Consider the following 15,642-nt stretch of genomic DNA (forward strand, 5'->3'; position numbering starts at 1 on the left):
TGACAGTTTTGGAAAGAAAACACTCTGAAGTTTCAGAATCTGCAAAGATTTTGTCTGTAAGTGCCCCAGAACTCATTCTACAGGCGAAACCAAGATGATGCATCACCCAGGAATTAGCAGAATTTCTGAAGCTCTGTTTTCCATTCTCTCCTTATATGGCTGTGATTGCGCAAGGAATGAGCCTACACTTTCTGTCGTTCGCCCAAGGTCTAAGCAGCATTGTGACGTATTTGTAGGCATATCATTGGAAGATTGGCCATAAGAGACTACATTTTCCAGAGGTCCGCCCGGTGTCCTTTGTCTAAATTTGTGCGTAATCTTCAGGTGCGGTCATTTTCTCCTGGGATTCAGGAGAGAAAGCATGTGTCCAAGAACGATGTATCAATGAAGAGATATGTGAAGAACACCTTGAGGATTGATTCTAAACAACGTTTGCCATGTTTTCAGTCGATATTATGGAGTTAATTTGGAAAAAAGTTTGCGTTTTGAGGACTGAATTTATGGATTTTTTTTGGTAGCCAAATGTGATGTATAAAACGGAGCTATTTCTAATACACAAGGAATCTTTTTGGAAAAACTGAGCATCTGCTATCTAACTGAGAGTATCCTCATTGAAAACATCAGAAGTTCTTCAAAGGTAAATGATTTTATTTGAAGGCTTTTATGTTTTTGTTAATGTTGCGTGCTGGATGCTAACGCTAATGCTAACGCTAAATGCTAACGCGAAATGCTAACTCTAGCTAGCTACTTTTACACAAATGATTGTTTTCCTATGGTTGAGAAGCATATTTTGAAAATCTGAGATGACAGTGTTGTTTACAAAAGGCTAAGCTTGAGAGATGGCATATTTATTTCATTTCATTTGCGATTTTCATAAATAGTTAACGTTGTGTTATGCTAATGAGCTTGCTGATAGATTTACACAATCCTGGATACAGGGGTTTTTTCATAGCTAAACGTGACGCAGAAAACGGAGCGATTTGTCCTAAACAAATAATCTTTCAGGAAAAACTGAACATTTGCTATCTGAGAGTCTCCTCATTGAAAACATCTGAAGTTCTTCAAAGGTAAATGATTTTTTTGAATGCTTTTCTGTTTTTTTGTGTAAATGTTGCCAGCTGAATGCTAATGCTAAATGCTACGTTAGCCATCAATACTGTTACACAAATGCTTGTTTTGCAATGGTTGAGAAGCATATTTTGAAAATCTGAGATGACAGTGTTGTTAACAAAAGGCTAAGCTTGAGAGATGGCATATTTATTTCATTTCATTTGCGATTTTCATGAATAGTTAACGTTGCGTTATGGTAATGAGCTTGAGTCTGTATTCACGAACCCGGATCCGGGATGGGGAGATCAGAAAGGTTAATGGAAGGATTATGACAAACTAGCCAGGGATGGCCCAAAACAACAGGTGTAAAAGGTGAACGAAAAATTTAAAAAGAAATGGTTTCGCTATGATTACCAGAAACAGTGAGGGTTAAAGGTAGCGTCTCACGCTGAATCCTGGGGAGAGGACTACCATCCAGGGTGAACAAGGCCGTGGGCTCCCTTAACTGTCTGAGAGGAATGTCATGTTCCCGAGCCCAGGTCTCGTCCATAAAACAGCCCTCCGCCCCAGAGTCTATTAAGGCACTGCAGGAAGCTGACGAACCGGTCCAGCGTAGATTGACCGACAAGGTAGTGCAGGATCTTGAAGGAGAGACAGGAGTAGTAGCGCTCACCAGTAGCCCTCCGCTTACTGATGAGCTCTGGCTTTTACTGGACATGAAGTGACAAAATGACCAGCAGAACCGCAATAGAGACAGAGGCGGTTGGTGATTCTTCGTTCCCTCTCCTTAGTCGAGATGCGGATACCTCCCAGCTGCATAGGCTCAGCTCCCGAGCCGGCAGAGGAAGATGGTAGTGATGCGGAGAGGGGGGCAACGGAGAACGCGAGCTCCTTTCCACGAGCTCGGTGACGAAGATCAACCCGTCGCTCAATGCGAATAGCGAGTTCAATCAAGGAATCCACGCTGGAAGGAACCTCCCGGGAGAGAATCTCATCCTTTACCTCTGCGCGGAGACCCTCCAGAAAACGAGCGAGCAAAGCCGGCTCGTTCCAGCCACTGGAGGCAGCAAGAGTGCGAAACTCAATAGAGTAGTCTGTTATGGATCGATTACCTTGACATAGGGAAGACAGGGCCCTGGAAGCCTCCTCCCCAAAAACAGATCGATCAAAAACCCGTATCATCTCCTCCTTAAAGTCCTGATACTGGTTAGTACACTCAGCCCTTGCCTCCCAGATTGCCGTGCCCCACTCACGAGCCCGTCCAGTAAGGAGAGATATGACGTAGGCGACACGAGCAGTGCTCCTGGCGTAAGTGTTGGGCTGGAGAGAAAACACAATATCACACTGGGTGAGGAACGAGCGGCATTCAGTGGGCTCCCCAGAGTAACACGGCGGGTTATTGATTCTGGGCTCCGGAGATTCGAAAGCCCTGGAAGTGGCCGGTGGATCGAGGCGGAGATGGTGAACCTGTTCTGTGAGGTTGGAGACTTGGGTGGCCAGGGTCTCAACGGCATGTCGAGCAGCAGACAATTCCTGCTTGTGTCTGCCTAGCATCGCTCCCTGGATCTCGACGGCTGAGTGGAGAGGATCCGAAGTCGCTGGGTCCATTCTTGGTCGGATTCTTCTGTCAGGTGCGTGAATGAGGACCCAAAAGCGATTTAACAAAACAGAGTTTCTTTAATGATGAACACACGTGAGCTCAGATGGACAGGCAGATTCCGACAGGACAGGACAAGGTTGCAGCAAACACGATGATAGTCTGGTTCAGGCATGAGACACACAAACAAGAATCCGACAAGGACAGGAACAAAAACAGAGAGAGATATAGAGGACTAATCAGAGGGAAAAAGGGAACAGGTGGGAAAAGGGGTGACGAGGTAGTTAGGAGGAGACAAGGAACAGCTGGGGGAAAAGAGGGGGAGAAAAGGTAACCTAAAACGACCAGCAGGGGGAGACAGAGTGAAAGGAAAGGACAGAAACAAGACACAACATGACAATACATGACATTTAGCTCATGGGAGGCTCACATCACTGGGCAGCTCGCATCTGGGTTTCCCTTTGTAATCCATAATAGTTTTCAAGCCCTTCCACATCCGACTAGCATCATAGCCGGTGTAGTAGGATTCAATTTAATCCTGTATTGACGCTTTTCTTGTTTGATGGTTCATCTGAGAGCATAGAGGGATTTCTTTTAAGCATCCAGATTAGTCTCCCGCTCATTGAAAGCGGGCAGCTTTGATGTCAAGAGACTGGACATTGGCGAGTAGTATACTCGGAAGCGGTGGGTGGTGTGCATGCCTACGGAATCTGACCAGGAGGCCACTCTGTCTGCCTCTTCTGCCGTCAACGTTGTTTTGGGTCAGCTTCTGGAATTAGATCCACTGTGTTGGGTGGTGGTCCGAACAAAGGATCCACTTTGGGAAAGTCGTATTCCTGGTCGTAATGTCGGTAAGTTGACGTCGCTCTTATATCAAATAGTTTTTCCCGGCTGAATGTAATAACACTTAAGATTTTCTGGGCTAACTATGTAAGAAATAATACATTAAAAAACAAAATACTGCATAGTTTCCTAAAGACTCGAAGCGAGGCACCATCTTAGATGTTTTTCAAATGTGTTCCTGGGAAGCTAATGCTAACATACACAATCTTATTAATGCCATTTCTGCTGATCACACATTAGAAGGCCATTTTATATTATGGACATACAGTGCCTTCAGAAGGTATTCACACACAGACTTTTTCCAGATTTTCTTGTATTACACTCAAAATTTTAAATGCATTACATTGAGATTTTGTGTCACTGGCTTACACATAGTAATCCATAATGTCAAAGTGGAATTATATTTTTACAAATTAATTACAAACGAAAATCTGAAATGTCTTGAGTCAATAAGTATTCAAGCCCTTTGTTAAGGCAAGCCTAAGTATGTTCAGGAGTAAACATTAACTTAACAAGTCACAATCATTTGCATTGGACACTCTGTGTGCAATCATAGTCTCGAACATGATTTTTATATGACTACCCTAACTCTGTACCCCACACATTCAATTATCTGTAAGGTCCTTCAATCAAGCAGTGAATTTCAAACACAGATTCAGCTACAAAGACCACAGAGGTTAATCAATGCCTTGCTAAGAGCATGGTGAAGTTATTAATTACACTTTGGATGGTGTATCAATACACCCAGTCACTGCAAAGATACAGCCGTCCTTTCTAACTCAGTTGCCGGAGAGGAAGGGAACCTCTCAGGGATTTCACCTTGAGGCCAATGGGGACTTTAAACAGTTACAAAGTTTAATGAATGGCTGTGATAGGAGAAAACTGAGGATGGATCAACAACATTGTAGTTACTCCACAATACTAACCTACATAATAGAGTGAAAAGAAGGAAGCCTGTAAAAGCATGCTCATCATCGGCAAGGACCAGGGAGTGTTTTAGGATAAAAAGAGCTAAGCACAGGCAAAATCCTAGAGGAAAACCTGGTTCAGTTTGCTTTCGAACAGACACTGGGAGACAAATTCACCTTTCAGCAGGACAATAACCTAAAACACAAGACCAAATATACACTGGAGTTGCTTACCAAGACAACATTGAATGTTCCTGAGTGGTCAAGTTACAATTTTGACTTAAAATGGGTTAGAAAATATATGACAAGACTTGAAAATGGCTGTCTAGTAATAATCAACAACCAACTTGACATAGCTTTAATCCAACCGTGTTGTCAGTTTTCAAAAAGGCTTCATGGCGAAAGCATACCATGCAATTTTCTGAGGACAGTGCCCCGCATACAAAAGCATTAAAAACATTTTCCAAACCAGCAGAGGCAACACAAAAGTCAGAAATAGCGATAAAATAAATCACTTACCTTTGAAGATCTTTCTCTGTTTGCAATCCCAAGGGTCCCAGCTACACAAGAAATTGTTGTTTTGTTCAATAAAGTCCTTCTTTATATCCCCCAAAAGGCAGTTTAGTTGGCGCGTTTGATTCAGTAATCCACCCATTCCACTCATTCAACATGCGTACAAAGGAATCCCAAAAGTTTCCAATAAACTTCATCCAAACAAGTCAAACAACGTTTCTATTCAATCCTCTGGTACCCTAATATGTAAATAAATGATACAAATTAAGACGGAATGTAGTATGTTCAATACCGGGGATAAATAACGAAGTGCGCGCCCTCATCCAAGCGCCACAAGACTACAGTCCAAAATGAAAGCCACATTGAAAAACTACAATAACAAACTCATTTTTCAAAAAACAAGCCTGAAACCCTTTCTAAAGACTGTTGACATCTAGTGGAAGCCATATGAACTGCAATCTGGGAGGATTTCTTTTGAATATCCCATAGAAAAGCATTTCAATGGGTGGTAACCTAAAAATAAATTCAGGATGGATTCTACTCTGGTTTTCGCCTGCCATATCAGTTCTGTTATACTGACAGACATTATTTTAACAGTTTTATGAAACTTCAGAATGTGTTCTATCCAATGCTACCAATTATTTGTATATCCTAGCTTCTGGACCTGGTTAACAGGCAGTTTTCTTTAGGCACGTCAGTCATCCGAACTTCCGAATACTGCCCCCTAGCCTTTAAGAATTCAAAAATAAATAATGTGCAAATATTGTCCAATCCAGGTGTGCAAAGCTGTCAGACATACCCAGAAAGTCTCACAGCTGTAACCACTGCCAAAGGGTATTCAAAAATGTATTGACTCAGGGGTGTGAAAACCAATTTCTGTGTTTCATTTTCAATATATTTGCAGAAACATATTTTCACTTTGTCATTATGGGGTATTGTGTGTAGATGGGTGAGAGAAGAAACAATTGAATCCATTTTGAATTCAGGCTGTAACACAACACAATGTAGAATAAGTCAAGGGGTATAAATACTTTCTGAAGGCACTGCACTTATGTTCATGGAAACTTTTCTTTAGGTGTTGTGACTGATGTTGTGTTTTTACTGCCATGTCAGGGGAAAATCTCGTAATACCTGAAATCATTGATATCTGAGAATATGAAGATTATTTAGTGTCCAGTAATCTCCTGGAGTTACTCGTACAGACGTCATGTTGCCATTATTACGGTGTTTGTGTATCTTAAAAAGATGACTGTTTTGTTTATTTATGTGATGTAAGAACAGAAATAGAGTAAAGAGAAACATTGACATCATGTATCCTACGGAGGTAAAAAAAGCAAGCTGGAAAACTTTGAAAAAACATTTTTCACCATCAGCAATTGCCTAAATACAACATGTTGATCAAAATGTGTAGAATGGTAGTGATTGATAGAAGGGAATGAAAAGGGGGGAAATGTATCACTCCTCACAGATAAAATAACGCATGGAAAAACAGTCCTGATCATCTCCATCCCAGTGTCTGTACATCGGTCCATACCCAGAATCCAAATCGACATCTCCGTCTCAGACCCAGCCACGTGGGACCAGGGAGACAAGCTGCCCTCAGCTTCTGCTCCACAAACTTGGACCTCCTCAAAGTAGTCTGAAGGAGTTCAAGTCATAAGAGGGTTATTTTCATAAAAGGGTTATTTAAAAAAAAACATCTTAACAGTTTTATAACCCTTGCACTGATACATGTCAAGGATGCATTATGAACCATCTTAATCTCTCTGTCTTTACCGAACTGTGTTGAAATATTGGCTGAAATAATTAAAAGCCTTTTGTATAGCAATTTTACACTTATTATGACTACCGTAAAGTTATCCTGTATCCTACTCATGGTTGGACTTTTCTATTTGGACTTTCACTCACCCTCATAGCATAATGAATCTCCTTGGTTTGCACTCTCAATAGCTATCAGTAATTCATTTTACACAGGGTTTGTCATCACTTGGTTTCAGTAACCAGTTTCTATAGGCATATCTCCATCCATCAGACCACTCCCAGTCATCATACAACAAGCGGATCCAGAAAGGAGTGGAGGTTGTCATCCCTCTCTTCTTCACCACCTCCTTCTGTCCATCGTTCCTGATGCTGACCAGGTCAGTCTACTCCTCGCTGCAGTAACGCTGAGCCTCATACCAGACTATAAGAACTGCCGGGTTTAAAACAACGCAATTAGGGTAAATATTGGATAGAACGCACATTGGGTTATTTTGACCCTGCTAGTTGGGTTGGTGGGGTATTAATGTTGGGTTATTGAGCTATGACCCACCGGGTCAGATCAGAAGACTGGAGGTGTTGCTTAGTGGGGGCTTGGCTTTCAATTAGATCTTAGGCCACCCTTGAGAGTAAATTTAGTTCTGGTTCGTGTTGTATTGTCATCACATACTCAAGTTTAGCACGGACACTTTGTAGCTTTTGTGAGACTTACACAAGAGTATGAGCTCCTCAAGTGTCTATGTCATCAATGATGTCAGAAGCTTTGTTTGATCACATGCTTTTTTCAAACCGTCTGTTTGCAAAATGTGAGATCCCACAATGTACATGTTTAATTTGGTCAACGATATCCCCCGGGACCTGCAGCACTTAAACCATAATCTTTCACCATACTCTCTAGATCTTCACCTTAATCCCCTTTAATTATGGGAGGCACCAGCACCATTTTTCTCACATTGATCTAGTCTGTATATCAAGTAGGGATTCTCTTTTTCAGTTAAAGTTAGCTTCGATAACATTGACACTTCTAATCAGCTTTTTAGTTTATTTGTCCATTGCTGCTCAGCTTCCTCCTGATTGTTAAGTGACAATACCAATATAGTGCTCTTGGCAGTAGTCCCCAGCTTCTGTCTAGGTGATTGACCCTTACATTAGTTGTAACTGTCTGAGGCGGCTGAGTGTCTCTGCAGCAGACACCTGAATATAGAATGTATTTTATCACACAAACGTTAAGTATGCATATGACCAACAAATTAAGCATGATAGGTTTATTTATGGTTTGATATGTTGTTCATACGGTTACTGTATGTTGTGGTTAAATACAGATGTTTGAGTCCTAACAGGTACAGAGTAGGAGTAAGAGATGGGGCATCACCATGGTGAGAGCAGGGTCAGGAGAGATGGAGGGGAGGAGAGGTGATTGGATGTTTTCCTGAGTGAGGATAGAGGTGTGAGATGTAGGAGTTTACATCCAACACATTGACCGTTAATATTTCAGAAATCAAAATCAACACTACATTTTGAAAGTTCCAATTCCAAAATTCTAACTCAATGCAATTCCTTCACTTTATCATCATAAACATGATATCATAGCAATACTACGATGGGTCAATGAAATTACCAATCTAGCTTTTGTGTTCTGATTACATGCCTTTAATAACCTCACAAACTGGTCCAGTGTTATCAGATTCTCAGATTAATTGGTACAATATCTATTTTACATGCCATGGGCTGTGTAGAGAATGACTGGATCTGTTCTGGGATCTGATCCTCCAGTCTGAAGGGGTCTAGTGTGTATATACTGTAGTTGAAATATTATTCTAAAACTTGGTCTGCTACATATCAACATACTGTTTTGATAATGCATATATATCATGCTTACTTTACGGTGGCTTAACAGGACCATTAACTATAGATTTCCTTCATTTTCTACACTTCACCTCACCTCTCAAATGTATTTTAATTTGACCTTTATTTATTCAGTGTAAAACACATTGAGAACACGTTCTCTTTTATAAGTGTGCCCCGTTCACATTGTTAAAAGACAAAACACAACAAAAACATGCTAGTACTCCAACACACGCAAATATATTACAACGACAAGCACTCAACCAGAAACGAACACATTCCCCTTAAGAGTATCCTTAATCAATGCTTTAAATTCATTTAAAGGCACGCAGCTAATTTCACAGAACATTCCACTTCTGCCTAGAAAATACATTTTACATTTTATCTTAGTAATTTGGCAGAGGCTTTTATCCAAGCGACTTAAAGAGATGCTCTGGAGACTTTTGTATCATTTTTAGCCAGTAGTTCTGAAATTAGCGCTCATGAGCCAAAACTGTTTCAAACTAGAGATTTCGTGGCAAATTGAAAATAATTCTGCTCAATACGCATATATGAAACTACACATAGACACATCCAGCCCAAAGCTGGAAGTTTATAAAATGCATTCTTAGCCACGAAAATACCGGAGCATGTCTTTAAAGTTATTGTATCTAATAGACAGGTTGGTTGTTTAGCAAAAAAAACTATGTTGCAAAACAGACAAGATTGGTTTAGATTGTTGACATGTAATCTATATTTCATCCCCAAATGTTTATTGACGACATAAGTTTGCCCAATGAGCACTTGTCTCTCAAATACATCATTACAGTTGTTGCTCAGCTAGCTATCGAATTGTAGCCACTGTAGCATAGACATGACATGAGTCAACACCTCAAAACAAGACATGGTATCAATAAGATACAATGAGCTGAAATGAGCCACAAGGCAGCTTCTTGCTTTGTTGCTAGCTATCTGACCATTCAGAATCATAACACCACATGGCCTTCTGGCTCATCAATGCATCTTATTCTTGATGTTGTCAGCCAACCCATCTATGTAGAAAATGAGTTATGCCACGTACACACTCAGGTTGTACAAATGATGTACAACAGACTTGAGAAATAATTTGTGATACAAGTTGCAACAGACATGATTGTGACACAACATAGTTTGTCTGCACAAAAATGATTACGTAAACATCTCGCGGTTCCTCGACGATCGTTGTGGAAATAAACTATCTGTTGTGTCAATTGTCTTGTAAATCAGTTGCACAAACTGAGTGTGTATGGGGTCAGAGATTGGTACCAGAAAATATTTTGAACTACTTAACCAGTAGGTACATTGATGTTGTGGTGTGTCTATCGAGAGTCTTACTGGTATAAATTAATGCTAACATGCACAATCTACATTAAGCAAAAATATAAACGTAAAGTGTTGGTCCAATGAGCTGAAATAAAAAAAGATCAGACATTTTCCAGACACCCAGAAATCGTATTTCTCTCAAATGTTCTGCTCAAAGGTATTTACATCCCCCTCCTTTGTCAAGATAATCCATCAACCTGAGAGGTGTGGCATATCAAGAAGCTGATTAAACAGAATGATCATTAGACGAGTGCACCTTTTGCTGGGGACAATAAAAGGTCACTTTAAATTGTGGAGTTTTGTCAGACAACATAAAACCACAGATGTCTCCAGTTTTGAGGGAGCACGCAATTGGCATCCTGACTACAGAAATGTCCACCAGAGTTGTTGCCAGAGATTTGCATATTAATTTCTCTACCATGAGCTGCTTCCAATGTCGTTTTAGAGAATTTGGCAGCACGTCCAACCAGCCTCACAACCGCAGACCTTGTGTAGCTACGCCAGCCCTTCCATGCAGCTTCTTCACCACCTTCACCTGCGTCTTAGGGTGGGGGCTGAGGAGTATTTCTGTCTGTAATAAAATATTCATTCTGATTGGCTGGGTCTGGCTCCTTAGTGGGTGGGCCTGGCTGCCAAGTGGGGGGCCTCCATGGCCCACCTTTGGCTGCACCCCTTTCCAGTCAAGTGAAATCCATAGATTAGTGCCTAATGAATTTATTTAAATTGACTGATTTCCTTATATGAACTGTAACTCATTAAAATCTTTGAAATGGTTGCATATTCTTTGTTCAGTATAAATGCCCTTTCCTACTAAGGGCCTGTTGATCCCTGTTTGGAAGGTTATTTGATACAGCAGTCTCATAAAATGTCTGCGTACACTTGTGGGAGGTCCGTTTGAATTTAGAAAAAGCTCCACTATTAAAACAAATGTATTTTTTTTGCTCCGTGAAGTAATCCAACATTGTGTATGCTGCCATTCATGTGTACTGTTTTTCAAGTCTTCTCTCATTGATCGAGGCAGGTGGGTGTCCATCCCCAAGTGTCCCATGTCAGGATGACAGACACCTGCCTCGATCAGTGAGAGAGAACTTGAATTGGACAAGATGGCGCCATCCACTCATCCCTGTTATGTCCAGTAGTTACTCATACTGACATCTTGTTGCAACATCTGTGTTTGTGTGTGTTTAAAAGAAGACAAAAAAAGAAACAAAATATAAGAGATTTTTTGGGGAGAAGGGATAATTTGCTTACAATATCCAATATATAAAATATTACTTTACTATCATTTTTATTTCCTTAGTCATCGTTAACATGCATGATACTATTAAATATAATTGTATTTAGACTATCTAGAGTATTAATTACTGTAACCCATAGTTACAATAATGATGACATAGGTAAATCTAGGATAAACAAGTTTGCTTAATTGCAAACGTATTGTGACAACAGAATATAATATTTTAATAACATGACATAATGATATATATTTTATTGTTTTACATTTTTTATATATCTGAAATATCACACCATTTTATTCCAAGATTTTTGAGAACACGTTATATCAATGACAAGGCATATGTCACGTTCTGACCTTTATTTCCTTTGTTTTGTATTTATTTAGTATGGTCAGGGCGTGAGTTGGGTGGGCAGTCTATGTTTGTTTTTCTATGTTTTGGGGTATTTCTATGTTTCGGCCTAGTATGGTTCTCAATCAGAGGCAGGTGTCATTAGTTGTCTCTGATTGAGAATCATACTTAGGTAACCTGGGTTTCACTGTGTGTTTGTGTGTGATTGTTCCTGTCTCTGTGTTTACACCAGATAGGACTGTTGAGGTTTTCACTTTTCTTGTTTTGTTTAGTCTGTTCATGTATCTTTATTAAAAACATGAATAACCACCACGCTGCATTTTGGTCCGCTTCTACTTCACCCGAAGAAAACCCTTACAGTATATTGTACATTGCATTGCATTGCATGCTGAAAGCTTAAACATAAAAATTATCTTTGTCAAGATTTCAATCAGCAATTACCTAAAAAAAACACATATCAATCAAAACGTGAGAAATGGTAAAGACAGTTCATTAAATTAACAAGAGGGAAATGTATTACAACTCTTCTTCACAAATAAAAAAGTGCTTGGACAGACAATCCTGATCACTCCACTTGTATCCCTCCTCCATTGCCATGGCACCACAATGGTTGGACAGAGGCTGTTCAGGCTGTTTGTCTCCCTCCCAGTTGCTCCACCCCACTGGCAGCCCATTGGTCCAGACCCAGAACCCAAAGAGACGGCTCTGTCTCAGACCCACCCACACAGGACCAGTAAAATCAGTCCCATTAAACTTCTGCTTGATCACCTCCAGGTCTTCTTCTGTCTCAGTACGCAGCAGTCCATGGTAGTTCTTCTTGCAGTAGTCCAGAGCCTGTTCCCAAGACTTTTTTTCACTGATATTGTGGATGCGAACTGATCCTGAAAGACAAATGTGGTATTCAAGATATTTAACTTTTTCATATTAGCTTGTTTTGGCACCCATTTTAACTCTCAGATTTTAGGGGAAAGATAAGCAGGCACATAATAATAATAATAGTTATATGTCATTATAGCCTGGTGGAACCAGCATGATATCATGATAGCCCTGCATTGTGTTTGACTTGACAAGTGATGGGAAAAGGAAGTGCAGCGTTCAGTCCCCTTGACCAGGCTACTATCAATATAGAGTAACAACCTTTCATACAAATAAGAAGCAGTTTGACTATGTTCCTCTTTGACAACTTACCTTCAGAGCAGAGTGTATGGTCCTCATAACCTCCATTTCCCACTGTGAGTATAGTTTTTTCAGTCTGATTAAGAACAGTGTGATTCTCTCCTGCTTGAGGATAGTATAGATTTGGAACATACAATGTTGACCAGTCTCTGTAGGCAGATCTCCCTCCATCAGACCACTCCCAGTCATCATACAGCAGGCCGATCCAGTAAGGAATGGTGCTGTTCATTCCTTTGTTCTTCACTTCCTCCTTCTGTCCCTCGTTCCTGATGCTGACCAGGTCAGTGTAGTTCTCTCTGCAGTAACTCTGAGCCTCATACCAGGTCATGTTCTGTTCAATCAGGAAGGAATCACCAGACCCTGCGCACACAGAATGGACTAACATTTTACTCTACTCAACTTAGTTTGATATAAAATAATGATATCTAGAAATTGTTGAATAATTATAATAATATTAACTAGATGTTGATGAGGAGCAACAACATCTAGGAAATCTATTGTTTTTTGTAGTATGAAATGTTTTACATTTTTTGTAACACATGAAGTATTTCTGCTCTTTACAATTCTCCCATGTTGTATTATCTTTGAGTATGGCTGCACACGTTGGCTCTGTGTACGGGCTTGGAAGTGGTGACCATGCAGTGTCATTAACAGCGTCTCCATTGGACCACTTCAGACTGTGCTCTGTGCGATGGAGACCTATCCAGGCTTTAGAGCTGTTATCAGATAGCTTTAACTGTATCAGCTGCTCAGATTCCTTCCGATTGTACAAAGTGACAAGATCAGTGTAGTTCTTCCTGCAGATGTCCTGTGCTTCTGTCCAATTTAATGTCCCTTCAATGAGATGGAACTGTTTGAGGCGGCTGAGTGCGGCTGTGCAGCAGACACCTGAGGACAGAGACTATTTCATTATGTGAAATGTAAACATGCATATAGAAAACAAATGAAAGAAAAGAAGTTAGTGTGGTTTGTCGTATTGTGCGTACAGTATACTGTTTTGTGGTTAGGTCAAGTGAATTCTATACCTGCACAGAGTAGGAATAGGAGAGAGGTCATCTCCATGGGGACAGCAGGGTCAGGAGTGACAGAGGAGAGGTGATGGGATGGTGTCCTGCGTGAGAAGAAATATTTAGGATTTGACGGTTATCACACTTTGGCTTTGAGTTATTAATTGAATCAGGTACTAGTACTACAGCCCCTGCCTCATTACAAGAACTGAGCTGCATGATTGATCATTAAAAAAAAGTCAGTACTGTAAACAACGTCTGATATTATTTTCTGATAAAACAAACTTTCATTAATTGAATATGCACATTTAGAGATCAATAGACTAACATTTAATGTATATTATTGTTACAATATTTTCCTTATTAGTTTCAACAAGAAGGCAGTTTAAAAAAAATGTAATGTTTAATATGAATCCACATTAAAAGTGGTCCTTAGCTTACTGTAACTTTATATTAAAATGCATGTGATTAGTTACTACACAAATAACATGGTAAAATTTATAAACATTGAAATATATCAAAAGTCTGTCTTACCTGCTGTAGCTTTTGTAGAGAATAAATGGGTCTGCTATGAATCGAATATGATGAGGTGTGATCTGTTTAGAAACAGTGCATCCTAAGCTATGCTCTGCCTAACTATGTGTATATTCAAAACACAAGGCCGACCAGTGTAATAAAGCACATAAGGAAGTTATTACACTACAATAAAATGTCCTGGGTGCAACGCAAACAACACATAACCTTTATAAAGCACTGTCAATGAGATTCACAAATGTTTCTTAAGACTTGAACACATGAACCCCACTTCACCAGCACCCCTCGCCCCAACTCATCTCTAAAAGAGTAATAGACCTAATACAGTGAGGGTGATGTTTATATTTAAAATGATCCCATTACTGGAACTTTGTAAGGATATTTGATACTCTGGACATGTTGGTGTGAAAGATAACTTTTCTGTAGGTGTTGCGAGAAGTATTGAGCTGTGTTTGTATCCATATCAGGGGAAATCTCTCTCTGGGTTGGAGGAAACGTGTATCAGGGTATCCTGAGGACTTATTTCCTCATAGTGTAGTGTGAGTCAGGCCTAGGGTCTGTCTCTTCTCTAGATGGGTTGGACAACAGAGACTGAGACACAACCAGAGAGGGATATCAACAGTGTGACAGGGCTGTATCGGCTTTCTGTCCTCTCTGGTTAGTCAAACAATCAAACAAGTTACCTCCAAAACAAGTTTTACATACATGTTTTCTATGGTATACATTTCTGGTATCCTAACTTTGCACCTACTTTGTTGCACTGAGCAAAGAGTTGATTTATTTGGACTCAAAAACATTAAAATTATCAGATTGGTTATTTGTTATTATTTGTACAGTATACAGTAAATGCTTAGTATAGTGCAGTATTTGGCACTATATAGCGTTGTCTTTTCACCATGCAAAGGTCATGAACTGTTTGTTTTCACCATCATAGAAACACCTCCAGTCTTCCTGGAGCACACATTTGAATGACCGCCTCACATGCAAATAGATTCCAGTAATAACCTTCAGTTACTGTAGTGACTTCATACATTGATGATTGTGTGTTGTGCAGCAGAGGAGACTATAAAGCTCTATTGACTTTTTTGGGGGGTCTAATTTAACATTTAGACAGAGAGATACAGTAGAAACATTAACTGAGTAAAGCGCTTTGCAAAAGACAAACACTCAAATTATAACCATAAAGGATATTTATGTGAGCTTGTTTTCCTGGTACCTAATGGACACCACATTGCTGAACAACATTGCACATGCAAAATTGATTAAAATAGGTGTTTGATAAGATCTGGGTCTGTCTGAGTACAATCTTGCTTTTGAGCCATACAGTCATACAGCTGATCATGTCCCATTTTAACTTATTTTGGTCATATTGGAAATATTGGAATACAATATTAGGTACTCTGCCTAACATCAATCACTATAATCTTAGAGAAAATATCTTAATGTGAATATTGTTTGTCAGAGTCCAGTTCTCTGTGTGTTTC

At 39.9% G+C, this 15,642-nt stretch overlaps 1 protein-coding gene across 2 annotated transcripts; it reads right to left on the bottom strand.

The window, feature by feature from the left end:
* Positions 1–11,129: 11,129 nt before the first annotated feature.
* Positions 11,130–14,297, bottom strand: LOC118936382 (secretory phospholipase A2 receptor-like). Of its 2 annotated transcripts, none has more exons than XM_036944573.2 (5): positions 14,159–14,297; positions 13,643–13,728; positions 13,143–13,505; positions 12,630–12,977; positions 11,130–12,322 (listed from the first exon to the last, which is right to left on the bottom strand). In XM_036944573.2, the coding sequence occupies exons 2-5, from the start codon at positions 13,677–13,679 to the stop codon at positions 11,958–11,960; spliced, it is 1,113 nt and encodes a 370-aa protein (XP_036800468.2). In that variant the 5' UTR covers positions 13,680–13,728; positions 14,159–14,297; the 3' UTR covers positions 11,130–11,957. The 2 variants fall into 2 exon arrangements, with proteins under 2 accessions (XP_036800468.2, XP_090056515.1); XM_090200389.1 differs by having other exon boundaries at positions 11,696–12,322; positions 13,179–13,505.
* Between the last annotated feature and the right edge of the window lie 1,345 nt (positions 14,298–15,642).

Source organism: Oncorhynchus mykiss, chromosome 15 (genome assembly GCF_057628025.1).
Source record: "Oncorhynchus mykiss isolate SJ-2025 chromosome 15, ASM5762802v1, whole genome shotgun sequence".
NCBI classification, from domain to species: domain Eukaryota; kingdom Metazoa; phylum Chordata; class Actinopteri; order Salmoniformes; family Salmonidae; genus Oncorhynchus; species Oncorhynchus mykiss.